General features: G+C 49.7%; 1 protein-coding gene across 5 annotated transcripts in view; it reads left to right on the forward strand.

Annotated features, from left to right (window-relative positions):
• DAGLA (diacylglycerol lipase alpha) overlaps positions 1 to 15,357 on the forward strand; it is a 56,597-nt gene that overhangs the window by 21,249 nt on the left and 19,991 nt on the right. For 4 of the 5 annotated variants that reach the window (XM_036383509.2, XM_036383511.2, XM_036383510.2 and 1 more), the window contains 7 exons: positions 3,518 to 3,656; positions 4,290 to 4,501; positions 6,440 to 6,541; positions 6,993 to 7,131; positions 10,403 to 10,490; positions 13,922 to 14,056; positions 14,742 to 14,819. In XM_036383509.2, coding sequence (XP_036239402.1) covers positions 3,562 to 3,656; positions 4,290 to 4,501; positions 6,440 to 6,541; positions 6,993 to 7,131; positions 10,403 to 10,490; positions 13,922 to 14,056; positions 14,742 to 14,819 — 849 coding nt within the window. In that variant the 5' untranslated portion in view covers positions 3,518 to 3,561. Of the gene's footprint in view, positions 1 to 652; positions 852 to 3,517; positions 3,657 to 4,289; positions 4,502 to 6,439; positions 6,542 to 6,992; positions 7,132 to 10,402; positions 10,491 to 13,921; positions 14,057 to 14,741; positions 14,820 to 15,357 lie in introns of those variants that run through there. The other variant, XM_036383512.2, reaches the window with a different exon arrangement.

Below are 15,357 nucleotides of genomic sequence, written 5' to 3' on the forward strand. Positions count from 1 at the left end.
TTCCTGGTGTACTTTTCCCTAAGGAGGCTCATGTCAGATGGGATGGGCTGTTGGATTAGCCTAAGTCTCCAAGGTTTAGCTGGAATGTTTTCTCACTGTAGCGTTTTTCTCCCTTGCTCTTTTCCCTAAGCCTTTCCCTACAGACAGCTAATTCTCCCCTTCCCCCACATCCTGTCATAGCCCAGAGCATGTCACAAGGAATTAACGGCTGGAAAGGCCGGGAGAGGCTCCTCTGGAACAGTCTCTCCTTTCTGTGCCCGGGGTGGCCCCCTCTGTGTGTCCCTTTTGTGTCCCATCCAAGTCCCCTCCCCCTGGCCATTCACTGGGAGAGTCGGTGGCCAGGAGCCTTTCCCAGCCCGATGCCATGGCTGTGTCCGAGGGCTCCCGGCAGCGCTCCCGCTTTCTCGGTGGGAAGAGGGAGGAGGTTTGTGCCGCTCCAGGGTTTTCCTCCTCTCCCGGCTCCGCATCTCTGACAGCATCGCCCGCTCTCGCTCCCAGTCCTCCTTCCCACAATCCACGTACAATCTCCTCAGAATAGGGATGATGTCACTTCCTTCCAGAGGGTGCTGGGGGGTGTGGAAGGGGGGAGTCACGACCTCTGGCTCTCGGCATTCCCGGTGGATAAATGAGGTGCAGGGAGGGAGTTGCTCTGAGGATGATGCCCGGCTCTGTCGGCAGGCAGATCCCAGTTCCCACGCCGTGCTTCCCTTTGCCGAGTGGGATTTTCAATGGCTGCAGGAAGAGTTTGCTCTTCCCTCCTGAGCTTGTGATGCCTGTCTTCCTGGATATGCACTTTTCCTGAAATACCCTTCTGGGAGAGAAGGATGCGCAGCGGCTGGACCACATGCCATGTAAGGTTCCTGCTTCCCTAGGTCTTGCCCGGCTCTGAGGGGGCTCCTTGTGCATGTGCTTCCCTTATTTCAGTGTTGGGAGCTTGGGGGCTGCTGGTGCTGGGATTCAGCTTTCAAGATCCTGGGAATGTTTGGCTCTTTCCAGCAGTTTTAGGGACAGTGTGAGGGTTCTTGCTGTCACAGAGCTGGGGTCAGTGGTCTCAGGGCTCTTTGCACTCCAGCCTTCCGGTCCTCCCGGTTCCTCTGCTGGATTATATCTTCAGCATCTTAAAGCAGTTCCTGGGATATGCTGTGCTGGGATGAAGCTGAAGAGTCCTCACCGTGAGAGCTTTTTTTGGTGGGTTTTCCAGTCTCAGGCCTTCCGTCATCTCCCTCCTTTCCAAAGCAGGGCAAAGCCCCAAACCTCCTGGTTTAAATTCAGGAATCTTTGGGAATAAATTGGGAATGTTCCTGCCCTGGGAGCCTGGTAAGTGGAGTGACAGTTCCACAGTGAGTATTCCCGTATGTGACAGTGAGTGACAGGCTTCTCCGCTCTGTCCCCATCTGTTGCCGTGGATAAGGAATCCACATTGGATATTTGTTGCTGTCATTGATATCCTGCTTCTCAAACTGGGAGAGGGTGCTGGGAACTGGGAGAGCCCAACTGGAGGGGTGGAAGAGTTCAGGAAAGCGCTTTGGTGGGATGCAGCCGAGGGATGACGGGAACGGAGCTGGGCTGGGAAGTGCAGGAGGTGTATCCAGGGTTTGTGATATCCCAGCTATCCTGGGTGGTGAATGACAGGCACGATGGAGATGGGAGGGAGTCTCCAGATGGCCAGAGAAGTGAAGGTAGAGCTGCAATGTACCCAGTGCTCTGATTATTCTGTGCTGAGGAAGTGGGAATCCAAATGGTGTTGGAATTTCGCATTTGCTTTGTTTGTGGAATGGAGCATTTCCTTCAACTGAGTGACAGGCTGGAAGCGGCCTGTTAACTATGGAATCTCCTGGAATTTGAGGGGATTGTGTAGGTTTTCAGTAATGGGTGGTCAAAATGGGTTGGAAGATCCATCCCAGTGGCTGTGGGTGTTGGCACATGAGAGGAGACTCTGGATTTGGGATATTCTGGGAAGTGGTGAGGTAACCACACCTGACTGCTGGGTTGGATTTAGTGGGACAGGGCAGGAATTGGTGCCATGGGCTGTCTCAAACCCAACATTTGTGTTATCTGGAAGGTTCAACTTAGTTTAAATCATGGGCAACCTGGACTGGTGGGAGCTGTCCCAATTCATGACAGGGAGATGGAACTGGATCATCTTCAAGCTCCCTTCCTATCCAAGCTATGCTGGAATTCTATGGATGTCCTCCTCTTTCTAATTTGTTTTACCCACAGCACTAAATTAGGGGCATCATATCTAAGTGTGGGGGTTTTTTTGCCTGGTACTGGAAGTATTGCAGGTGATATTCTCTTGGGAATGCTCTTGGAAATCCTGTTGTAAGTAATGGATGAGGTCACTTGGTTGTTTGCTGTTGGGTTCCTGGAGGCAAAAATCCAAGAGCACTTAGGGATTTGCAAGTGAAGCTTTGGAACAGCATGGCCACCGCAGGGCATGGCTGGAACACTCCAGCAGCAGTGCATGCATGTGGGAATTGGGAGGTTGGTGGAGTTGGGAACTGAGATGGACCAACTGGGAGAGCTTGGAGCAGAGACGCACAGGTGAGGTGGAGCATTCCCTGCTAGCACAGGTAAGAAGTGGGACAGGGATTAGGGCATGTAAAGAGGGACAGGACTAATCCTCCAATCTAGAAATCCCTGGTGTCTGTGGAAAGAGTGCAAAGACACCATCCTGGATTTGACAAAACCAAGGAAAATTCCTGGTAGTGGGTCATGTGTTGAGCCAGGAAGGCAGGAGTGGGATAAGGTGTGCTGCCAGAGTCCCTCTGGAGCAGTTTGGAGTACAGCCAGCTGGGATGGAGTGGGATGGCTGTGCTGGAGGAGGCTGGAGCGCCCTGTGCAGTCTCGTGACTTTGCACCACTCCTGTTTCTATTTTCCAAAGGGTTTGGGAAGCCCTAAAAATAGGAGCACAAACAAAACCCAGGGAGGAACAGCAGCTCCTCAGTCTTCCACCTTGGAATTGGTCGTGCCTGTCAGGGCCGGTGCGGATGCGATGGAGATGTGGAGCTGGCAAGATGCTCCTGCTGGTCCAGGGGGAGATCTCCTAGGAGCCAATATCCTCACTGAAAGTGCTGTTGGGAGCCAGTCTATAGTTCCCCAGATGCTGTCACTGGCTGTTAATGGATGTTTTGGCTTCCTGAGCCAAGTGTGGGGGGGAGAATTGTTGGACAACAACAGCCTGGCAGCAGGTTTGTGCATGGAAAAACACAGTAACAGGGTTTTCCAGAGATTTGAGGCCAGGATGACCTGTCCCAAATCCCACAGTGGCTGCTCACCATCACAGCCTAACAGGATTCCAGGTAATCCCATGAAGTGGATCTGGATGAGTTACACACCGGCTTCACCTAATACTTCCCACTCCTTCAAATCCCAGCCCTCCTTCCCGAGCATGCCATGCCCCCTGGTGCTGGAAGGAAGCAGCTCAGGGATAAACCAGGATGGCTCCCAGGTTGTGGGGCTCTCCAGAGGGGGCTGGAGAGGCTCAGCAGCAGCTTTGCTTCCATTCTTTTCCAGGAGGTGAGTGCTGTGCCTGCTGAACTTCCCAGGACCCGCCAGCCATGCCAGGGATTGTCGTGTTCCGCCGGCGCTGGTCTGTGGGCAGCGATGACCTGGTTCTGCCAGCCGTCTTCCTCTTCCTCCTTCACACCACCTGGTAAGTGAGAAGGGCACAAGGATACTTGGAATTCACCCAGGAATTCTTCTGGCTATTTCTGGCATGGCTGGAAATTCTCCCTGCGCTTCTACATGGGGCCAGAAAGTTTGGTTGGGGCATTCCTGATGAACACCATTTTTCCAACTTCTATTTTTGTAGCTTAGCTCTGTTCCAAGTTCTAGCCTAGTTCCAAAGAGCCTGACCAGAGCTTCTTGTTATCCTCCTGTGCCGCCTAAGATTCTCCTCTGGAATTTAGGACCGTGTTTCTGTACAGAAGCTCAGGAAAAACAGGCATGGAATTCTGGAATGGTTTGGGTTGGAAGAGGCCTTAAAGACCATCCAATTCCAACCTTCTGCCATGGGCAGGGACGGCTCCCACTAGGTTGCTCCAAACCCTGTCTAACTTGGTCTTGAACACTTCCAAGGGATGTGGAGGCCACGACTTCTCTGGAGTGGCAAATCCCACAGGATAATGTGGCATGGATGAAATGGTTCTGCTGGGGGTAGCAGGGCCTCTGGATGGCTTTGGGGGATTTGGGGCCCAAATGAAGAATAATGTAAGGGGCTGTGGGACACTGAGGAGGGGAGAGCTGTGGGATATTCCATGGTTTCCTTGGCTTTCCTGCCCGGCAGGTTTGTGATTCTCTCGGTGGTGCTCTTCGGGCTGGTGTACAATCCCAATGAGACGTGCTCCCTGAACCTGGTGGACCACGGCCGGGGTTACCTGGGAATCCTGCTGAGCTGCATGATCGCCGAGCTGGCCATCATCTGGCTCAGCATGCGCGGGAGCATCCTGTACACGGAGCCGCGGGATTCCATGCAGTACGTCCTCTATGTGCGACTGGGTAAGCGGCCGGAGCCTCCACGCTTCCCTGTGCTCTGCCCTGGAGCCTCCTCTCCCTGCCTAGTGGGGCTCCTCTGGCACGGCCAGATGGCTGCCAGGATGTGCCGTGCATCCCGATGAATCCATAGGCTGCGCCTTGTCACGGCTGTCAGACTGGCAGGCGATGTCCCAAATAGCCTCCTTTCCCTCTCGTGGAATCTGCTCCCCTTCTGTCTCTCTTTCCCCCCACTACGTTTTCCAAGGATAGAGGAATAAATCCCAAAGGTTCTGACCCCCAGGTGTTGCCTCTTGACTCACCTGATCCATCCCTCCAGGCACTGGGAGGAAAAGAGGTTTTCCACCTGCTCACTCCCTTTTTCTTCCTATAAACAATTCCTGTCTTGCTCCCTCTCCAAAAGCTAGAACAGGGAAGAGAATTATTCCTTGATCCCTCCTTCCCTTTTAGCTTGTTTTCCCTGGATTCTGTTGCCTTCCAGGTACAGAAATTTAATCAGATTTTTCTGTGCCAAATGAAAGGTTTTAAGAGAAAAAGCTTTGGGGATGCAGAGCCAAATCCATTCCAAACAAATCATCCATTTGCATCCCTGCTTTTTGCTGGGTTGTTTTCCTGCAGAATCCACTAAAATAAGGATAACCTTGCTTGAAAGCTCAGTCTGGAAGACTTGGAATGCTCAGTGCAAGTCATTAATGCAAACAGCAAACAAATCTCCCTCTCCAGCTTCCCAGCCAGTCTCCCTGGGGAAGCAGTTTGTTAAAACTGGACTAAGTGGGGTGGAGGAGGTAGGGAGAATCAAAAGAAAGGTTTTCCTGCCCCCCAAAACATCCCTTCTTCTTCCTTAAACTCTCCGTGTGCTCAGGAGTGGGATTTCCTCTGGATTTTGGGTCTTGTATTCCCTTTTTCCTGGGTATTTTGCTCCTGGTGGTTGATCAGTTGTGCTGATGGAAGTGGGAGCGTGACCAGTGTGTGGGCAAGGTCCATGTGACTATCCCAATTTAAGCATGTGCTGTTTAATGCAGAGGAATTTAGGGAATTAACTCTAATGTGAACCTGGGAATGTCTCATCCCTGCTCCTGCTGCTCCTGTCCTGCAGCAGGCAAAGGGGAGAGGAGCCAAGGGAAGCAAAACCTAAACCTAACTCAGGCATAAATTGGGTTCATCAGGAACCAGTCCCAGCCCTGATTCCTTGCCCAGGAAAGCTCTGTCTCCTGGAACTGGTCTTTCCAGGTCTGTAGCAATGTCACTTATGGAAAGATTCTGTGCCAGCAGGAGATAAGGAGGGTGAGTGGGATAAGCCAGGCTGGATTTAGTCTCAGCTCCACCAAAATTTAGGCAATCCCAAGCAAGGTATTCACCTTCTCCACACCTGATTGCCCACATGTTCTTTGGAATTCTGGGGAGAAGGTGGGAGGATGGGCACTTCAGAGCAGTTTCCCAGCTTTCTTGTTCCAGGGAAGCACTGTTAATCCCCAGTTTCTAGTTTGCTGTCAGTCACATGCAAAACTGAGGAGCTCCTTAGGCGCTGTCTCCTTGGAACTGTTATGGGAAGGGCTGCAAAGGTGCTGAGAATGTTTGCTAAGCATAGTGAGCAGATTAATCCTGGATCCACACACTCACATATTTTGGATCTGTGAGTCAGGCCAGCTGTCTGAGGTAGTTAAGGTTTGGGTCCTGTCATTCCTGCTGCCTCAGGGAGTCTTTCCAGCAGCGTGGGAGGAAGGTCTGGATCTCTGATTCATACCTGTGACACAACCAAGGGCACTGACCCCTCCACGATCCCATTTTTTCGGAGCTGTTTGGAACATGTCACACTTTAGGCTCATCTCCTTACACATGCCCTTCCAAAGCATTTTTATACCTATTCCTCGTGAGAAAATGGGGAGAGGAGCTCATCCTTAGGGAAAAGGCTGCTGTCATCCATGCTGTTCCCGTTTTTTCCAGCGATCCTGGTGATTGAGTTCGTGTACGCCATCGTGGGCATCGTGTGGCTGACACAGTACTACACCTCCTGCAACGACATCACAGCCAAGAGTGTCACCCTGGGTACGGAGCGGGAATGTGGCCTGGGAGCATTCCGAAGGATTGGCGGGCATCCTTCATTCCCCTGTGCCGATTGACTCTGGGAAGTGGCTGGGAGCTGTCAATGTGGGGCTTGTTTTCCTGTTTATTGCTCGGAACAGTCGTTCCATTCATCCGCCTGTGCTGCCGGCGCTCAGGCAGGGATCTGTGTTCCCAGGGAAGGGCAGTCTGTAAATTCCGCTTTTGCCCTTCAGAATGGTTTTACTGTTTTCCTGGAAGCCTTTCCCAGTCTCCTGGTGGGGATGATGTTAATGGTGCAGTCCCGGATACTCAGGGAGCATTTAATGGCCCCATAAAACAGCCGGAAGACTCATCCAGCTGTGGCTTAAAAGCCTTTCCAGAGGATTTCCTTTTGGGGTGGGAAGTAAGGGCTGGAGAGCACGTGACTCCTGTTTTTTGGTTTTTTTTTTTTCAGGAATGGTGGTGTGCAACTGGGTGGTGATCCTGAGTGTGTGCATCACTGTGCTGTGTGTCTTCGATCCCACGGGACGCACCTTCGTCAAGCTCCGCGCCACCAAGCGCCGGCAGCGCAACCTAAGGACCTACAACCTCAGGTGAGGCAGCATTCCGTGGGATCCCAGAATTCCAGGGTGCCTTGGGTGCAAGGGACCTTAAAGATCATTGAATTCCAACCCCCTCTCATGTGCAGGGATGCTTTCCACTAGAAAAGGTAGCTCCAGCCCGGCCTTGCGTGTTTCCAAGGATGGGGCATCCACAGCTTCTCTGGGAAATCTGTTCCAGGGACTCACCACCCTTACAGGGAAGCATCACTTCCCAATTTCCCATCTGTCCCTGCCCTCTGTCTGTCAGTGGGAGGCCATTTCCCCTTGTCCTGTCCCTCCAGCCCCTTGTCCAAAGCCCCTCTCCAGCTCTTTTGGATCCACTTTAGGCACTTTAAGATCTCTCTGGAGCCCTCTCTTGTCCAGGCTCAACATTCCCAGCTCTCCCAGCCTGTCTTCACAGCAGACTGAATTTCCCTTCTGTCCAAGGACACAAAGATTTAAGGAAAGAACCAATGAAGGGTTTCAGCATTACCAGTGCTGTGTCCTTATGGCTACAGGCACTCAAAATCCTCCTCAAGCCAGGAAATTCCAGGATGGTTTGGGCTGGAAGGGATCTTAAAGCCCTTTAAGCCATGGGCAGGGACACCTTCCATTCACCAGGTTGTTCCAAGCTCTGTCCAAGCTGTCCTGGAGCACTTCCAGGGATGGGGCAACTACAGCTTCCCAGGACAAGGTTTCTGGAAGGGTGTCCTGCTTTTTTGGGATCTTGCCCTTCTCCTTGCCTTGCTGCAGGGACCATTCTGCTCTGCTGAAGGGGATTTTGGGAGGATGCAGCTCCCTGTCAGGTGCTGTGTGTGAGCACCTGTATCCAAAGGAGGCAAAGCCATGCAGAATCCAGCTGGATTCTGCCTTAATTACTGGATTTGTGGATCCTCATGGACCCTGCTGACCACAGCAACCTGTTTGTCCGTATCCCATAGCAGCGTTTTCTGTGGAAACAGTGAGCGTGTGCTTGAATTTTCCTTACTTCGAGGCAGCATCTCCTTCCAAATCCCCTTTCTTCCTTTTTTTTCCTCTCCAAAATCCAACCTTTTGCCCTGTGGTTTCTCCTATTTAGTCTTGGCCAAGGAACAATTCCATTTGTGTTGGCAGTTGAATCTTTTAATTAAGAGTTGATTCCATCTTGGAGCTCCCCAGATGGGGAGAGAAAAAGCTTTTTTTTTCACCAAGCAAAGCTTTTTCTGAAGGATTTTTTCCAGTAGGGGACAACACAAACAGGCTTTGTTTCCTTTGATTTGTGACTGTCCTTGAGGAATGTGGCTTTGGCGGGCATCGGGATCCGAGGGATAAAAAATGAGGCTTTCAAAAACCACTCCATAAATATCCCATTTTTCATTGGGTTTGTGTATTTTTCTGTATTCCAATGACTTGGAATGATGTTCCTTTTGAGGGAAACTGGGCTTTTCTAAGGATAGTGCATCAGGTTCTGTGAGAAGGAGCCTGGGGTTTTTTTGTGGAATGCCAGATATTCCTCTTGACCTTTCCAATGTGTTACAGTGGCCTGAAATATTTGGAATTAGTGCCTAGCAAGGTGATTGCTGCTTGGAATCAGGACATTCCCAGGAAGATAAGAAGGATGATACTGTGGATGTAGTACTGCATCCAAGGAAACAATTCTTTCCTGTGAGAGTGGTGAGGCACTGGAATGGTTTTCCCAGAGCAGCTGTGGCTCCTCCATCCCTGGAAATGTCCAAGGCTGGATGGGGCTTGGAGCAATCTGGGACAGTGGGAGCTGTCCCTGCCCATGGCAGGGGCTGAAACTGGATGAGCTTTGTGGTCCTTTCCATCCCAAACCATTCCAGAATTCTGTGATGATTTTTCCAAAGCAAATCCAAGTTCCACAGCTTGCACAAGTAAATTCAAACCAACCCCAAAATTCTCTCCTCTGTGGGGAATTTTGAGATCCCAGAAAGCTGAGTGAAGGCCTTTCTCCCTTGGCTGGGTTTTTCCCTCCAGGCCTCCAGTATTTATGGAGAGCTTGTTCCTGCTCTTCATGGATTTTCCCTCTGGAAAGGGAATGTTAACAGCTGTTAACAAGCAAACGCTGTGGGCTATGATGTGAAAAACAAACATCAAATGTGACTGTTCACTGCTCAAACAATTGTTTCCAAAGGATACATTCCCAACTTCTCCCTCTTGCTGAAAGAAATCCTTTCCAAGGAATAGATGAGGAAGTTCTCTGCCTGGCTGGATTGTGTCCCACGGTGGTTTTCCTTTCCCAGTGGCATCGTGGTGTGTGTGGGCTGGGAAAAAGAAACAACCCAATAAAAGGCTTGGCTTGCTGTGCCAAGGCTTTTCCATGGAGCTTTGGAGCTCCTACTGAACGTTTGGAAGTTAGGAAGAAAGAATTTGGGAAAAGATGGAGGGAAAACAGCTCAGAGTACACTTGGTTGTTGAACACAACCAGGGAAATTCTGGAGTTCTTTGGAATCTGGGGGAGCAAAGCCCTGCCGCCACTCATATTCCCATTCCTCTTCTGAAAGGTTATGGAGAGCTGTTTTCAGATACTCAGGCAGGAGCTGATGGCTCCCTGTGGGAATCTGCTCCTTCCATTTCAAGCAAATATTCCTTTGCCAGCATCTTTTCCTTCCAGGTGCAAACCACTTTCTGGGCTTGGGCTTATCCTGATGGGATACCCTGCCAGAAAATGGAATGATGTTTTATTTTGGATTGCTCTGACCTGGATTAAATCTGTGTTTCCCTAAAAAAGAAGAGGAGCTGTGGACTTCAGGGAGCTTGGCACTCTGGCACGGAGTCAGTCCCTACTTCTGTGGCAGGGGGTGGAACACAGTGATCCTAAAAATCCCTTCCAACCCACAGCATTCCTTGATTTTGTGATTGGGAAAAATTGCATGTCTGAAATGCTCAGGGTCTCTTGTGCCATTCCCACTCCCTCACCCTGAGGAAACTTTTTCCTCCTGAGTGGTTCCATATCCTGGCACATGGAGCAGCTGCCAAAATTGCAACGGGAACTTCATTCCATGCATCCCAATCAGGCAGGATACCAGGTATCCAAACACAGTGCTTGATCCTGTGGGTTCACACTTCTCTGGAGCATATCCAGGGAAGGGAACGGAGCTGGGGCAGGAGCTGGAGCACCAGGGGTGGCTGAGGGAGCTCAGGGGGCTCAACCTGGGGAAAAGCAGGATTGGGGGAACCTTACCCTATTTTTCCAGGGACAGCACAGGCTGTGCCACTCCATGTTGGATCCTACACCATGTTCTGCCTCTCCTCACATTCCTGCTCTCCCCTTTATTCCCAGACACCGCCTGGAAGAGGGACAAGCCAGCAGCTGGACACGCAGGCTCAAGGTGTTCCTTTGCTGCACACGGACAAAGGACTCCCAGTCGGTGGGTACCAAAACTCTCCTGTTGGGAATCAAAATATCAATGGGAGGAATCCCTGTTTTCCCTCAGGTTAGGATCACATTTGGCAGCACTTCCTGGGCAGCTCCTGTTTCCCTTTATCAGCCCCTTCCTGAGCACTTTCTCCTGTTGTCTACATCAGTCTCACACCCTTAAGGAGGAGATTTTGGAAATGGGAAAACAAAAACCTGGAAGAATCACCAAAATCCTTCTGGATCTCCTGACAGTCAAAAACTGTCCAATCCATAGATCCACGTGAAGGTCACTGGGAATTTTTGTGTGCTGCCATTGGGATTTTCCCTTGCTGTTCTCTGGCAGGGAAGGGTAAAGGCTTTGAAACTCCTTCCCCAAAGTTATTCCATTCTCCTTAGAATCACTAGGAGCAGGTTTGTGCCTGAGGGTGGAATTCACCAGCATTCCTGAGGATCTGCTGGAGAGGCAAGTCAAACTTTGGTGCTGAAAAATTGCTTTTGATTTAACTAAGTTAGTTAAAATTTCTGAGGATTTGAGGACTCCTGAAGGAGCCAGCAGAACCAGGGAATTGTTCCCAAAGGGAGGAGAAAGTCATAAAAATCAGGAGATTTGTGTACTTGCAGACACTGAGCTCTGAATTAGTTACAACCTCTCAGGGAAAAAGCTGGGATTTATCAAGGACATTCCAACAAAACCAGCAGTGGCCAAAAAATCCGCCCAGACATTTAACTCCAGTTAGAAGGGCATGGAAAATGACAGGGAAAACACCAAGGGACCGACCACAGCCGCCGTGTCCTCACTAAATATAGCCCAGAGTTCATGCTCCAAAAGGATGCAGCAGGAAAAGGAGCACATTGGAAGGGATGTGAACGTGGAGAGGAAGAGAAATGAGACTGGTATTGAAAGCTCCAAAGGGAAAGTGGAAAAATAAAGGAGAGTCAGGTGAACGTTTGTTCTTCCCAGGTGATGAATTGGATTAGCAGCATTTCTTAGGGAGTGCTGTGGAATTGTCCACAGGTGCAGCTTCCAGAGTGTGGAAGGCTTCAGGAATTGTCACAGCCCTTGTGCAAAAGTCCAGCACTGTATCTCAGAATGCTGCCCTTCCCAGGATTCCTTTCCCTGGCTGAAATGCCACCATGTTCCTTGGGAATGTCCTTCTGGGAAGTTCAAGCTCAGGCCTGCCAGCTCCCAGCTTATCTGCTTGGGAAATCCATCTGGAAATCCATCTGGAAAACTGAGACCAAGGGAGCTTTGTGCTCTGGCAGCTCCCGCAGCAGCTTTTCCTTGGTGCTCCAGAGCAGAGGCTCTTCCCTTCTCCCTGAGAGCACATCCAGGTCACCTTGCCAGAGTGCTGGAGACTCCTGTCCTGAGGCACAGCATGGATGCTGCATCCTGGGAGAGGGAGCCCTGACAGGCACCTGAATGCCCTGAACAACTCCCATTTTATTCAGGATTGCAGAGTATTCCAAATATTTCGAGTTCTTTTTAACAAACTTTCCATTTTGCAGTGACTGTTTCTCTTTTTTGTTAAGCTTGGAATAAAAGTGGATTCCAAATGCCTCACATTCCTCGTGCTGTTGAATTTCCACTTTACATCCAGCTTTTGAGCAATTTCCAGCCTCTTTTCTCTGCAGGAACAAGCCCTGACGTTGTGTCCTGGCATGGCAGCATGTGGAATGAATGAGCACGTAATGGATCAGAAATGAATCCATTGCTGCCCATCCCAGACCCCATGGAAAAAAAAAATGTATCAGCAGAAGATTATTGTCCTCTGGGCTAGAAAAGTGTTTTATGGGACGGACATGGCTTTGGGGAAGAGATCTGGGGTGAAGTCTGAAGCCTCAGAGCCTTCAGGGTTTGTAGCAGAGCACTCCAGGTGGACAAACAGGAATAATGTCAGGTGTTCCCACAGAAAGCTGTTCCTTTGGAGCGGAAAATATGCACTGAACTTCCATCAGGGCCTTTTTTTGTCACAGCATCCAGGGCTGTAGCTGCCACTTTGGATTAATGGGTGTTTGTCCTATTTCCTTTGGAGGCTCTTGGCATTTCTTGTGAGCTCACAGGAGCCATGCTAGGATTGATGAGGTCAGGATTTCAAGGATACTGCGGTTGGAATGCCGTTGGCTTTCCAAAGGCACTGCTGGCACAGAGAGTTGGCACCTGGAGCCCCAGTTCTTAATGGGGATTTAACTGGCTTTTGTGGGGAAGTGAAAAATGACAGAAAGTCATCCCACATGCCAGGAGTTTGGCAGGGATAAAAGGATGTAGGTCATTCCTGCAGGGAAGAGAAGGGATTTACTGTCTTGATGGTCAAAGAACTGAGAGGAGAAATCCCGTCCTGGAGTGCTCAGGGTTTCCACAACACTCCAGTCTGTCGGGTTTTGATGCTGGATGAAGGATACTATGAAAACACAGGGTAAAGGTTCAGGTAAGGCTGTGATCATCCTTGTAGGAAAAGTTTTGGATGGCAGGAGTCAAATATGGATCATTGGTGGGTACAGCTCCACGTTTTGTTGCTCCAGCCTCTGGATCATCCTTGTCTTTAGGCTGGAGCAATGACAGGTCAGCACTGGCCCACATTCCAGCCCCTCTCCAGCTTCCCAAAATATTCTCCTGTAAGGTCTTGTGGTTTTTTTTTTTCCCTGTATCACAGAGCAAAAAGTGGAAAAAGGACATTTCTCTTCAAAATGCCTTTCTCCCTCTGCTTCAGGACTTTGCTTGACCCTGTCAGGTCACTTCCATTTCTCTCCCTCCTTTTTTGGGTTTGGTCACCTTCATTCCTGGGAATTCTGCATTCAGTGTCTCAGATTTTACTTTTCATGCCTTTTTGCTTGGGTGTCATTCAAAATAAACCTGGAAAAGCCTGGCAATATGGGCAAAAGGATCTCAGGTCTGCGGTAGATTTGGGGAAAGGTTCCCAGGTTTGGGTTAAGTTTGGACAACAGGATCTCAGCTCTGGGATAAATATGGGAAAAAGGATCCCAGGGCAAAGTTAGAGTTGAAGAGACTCTTAAATAGGACAAAATTAGTGTTTTTTCCTCATGGAATGGCCTTTATTCTGCTTTAGAGGAGAAAAGATGACTCTGAGGTAGCACTGGATTGGGATTTGCTTGGTTTTCATTCCATTTTCTCTATTTGGTCGAATAGAGAGAGCCAAAACCATTCCCTTTCTCTCCCTGTGTCCTCTGTGAGCTGTTTGGATGTTGAGGTGCCCACACACGGCACAAATCCAGCCCCTGAGTGGGACTGTGGAAAACAAACAAGACACAATAATCATGTGATTAGTCCAGATCTGGCATTCCCTGCAGGAATCTTGTGCCTGTTTTGGAGGCTGAGCTCCAGAAACGAGTCCAGTTCTCACTTTGTGTCCTGTTTTGAGGCTTCCCACACCCAAACTCCTCCTCCTCCTCCTTCTCCAAGCCCTCTCTCCCTGGCTTTTGCAGGATGCCTACTCCGAGATCGCCTACCTTTTTGCGGAATTTTTCCGGGACCTGGACATCGTCCCCTCCGACATCATCGCGGGGCTGGTTCTGCTGCGGCAGCGGCAGCGCGCCAAGCGCAACGCCGTGCTGGACGAGGTGGGCAAACCTGGCAATGCCTGCAATCCCAGCTGCTCTGGGATTCCCTGGGAAACAGCTGCAGGGCTCTGCCCACCTCATCTCCGGGCTGTTCTCGCTCGCTGAGGTGGGAAAGAAAAATCATGGCAACTTCAGCAGCTTTCCATGAGTTTTTCCCTGTCAAAGGGTTCAGCTGGTGCTGAGGGAAGTCTGGAATCTGGATTGATCCTCTCCAGGCAGGTGACACAGGAAGTCGTCTTGATGCCAAAACACCTCCAAGGGGGTTGTAGGTACTTGGAAATGAATGGGAAGATTACTCCCACTGTACAAAGATATGGAGAAGACTCCAGCAATCTGCAGGGGGAAACATTGCTAAAATTTCCAAAATTCCTGAATTTCCAAGCCGCTATTGAGGTTTGCAGGTTGTCAAGACAGTAGGAAATGGATTTATTTTATTGGAGTTTTTCCCTTGATTTGGGAGTCAGGAAAAATTCCCAGTTTTCTGAGCTGCTGCTGAGGTTTGTGCATTGTCAGCCCAGTAGGAAATTGATTTATTTTAATGTTTTTTTCCCCCTTGAGTTGAGATTCAAATCAGGCAGGAATAAAACCATTGGAAGTATTTGAGGGGCCTGGTTGGGATATTTGAGAGTGGATTTTTGTCTTGCTGTCACACAGAGGAATTTTTCTGTGTATTTGTGGCTTCCAGGCAAACAATGACATTTTAGCTTTCCTGTCTGGAATGCCAGTGACCAGGAACACCAAATACCTGGATCTGAAGAATGCGGTAAGTCCCTGGGATGTGGAATCCTCCAAACCCACCTGTGATCCTTGTTTTCTTTTCCTCACTGGCTTCTCTTATGCCTTTCTGCTCCTCTTTGAAATAATCCAAGAAATTCCATGAGAATGGAATAAAACTTAATCTCTGGAGGCTTGATGAGGTGATATTGCTGCAAGAGAGTCAGCACTGTTATCCCTGATTTAGTCCAGATTTTGATTCATCCCTGATTTTGGTTTATCCCTAATTTATCTCTGATTTAGAGTTGTCTGATTTATCCCTGATTTTGATTTATCCCTGATTTTGATTTTCCTGCCAAATTTCCACCCCCTTATTATCCCCCTGCCATTTCCCCCTTCAGCTCTTCCTCCTTCTGATTTCTCTCTGATGTTTCTCTGATTTTCCCCTCTGATTATCCTGCTGTGTTTAACTCCAACCCCTGATCCAGCTCTTTGGAATAACTGAGCTTTTATAGGATGCAACTGCTTCACATTGGCTTTGTGGCCCTCTCCAGGCATCCTTTGGCCTGCTGGAGAGGGGATATTTA

The sequence above is a fragment of the Molothrus ater genome, chromosome 6 (assembly GCF_012460135.2).
Source record: "Molothrus ater isolate BHLD 08-10-18 breed brown headed cowbird chromosome 6, BPBGC_Mater_1.1, whole genome shotgun sequence".
NCBI lineage: Eukaryota > Metazoa > Chordata > Aves > Passeriformes > Icteridae > Molothrus > Molothrus ater.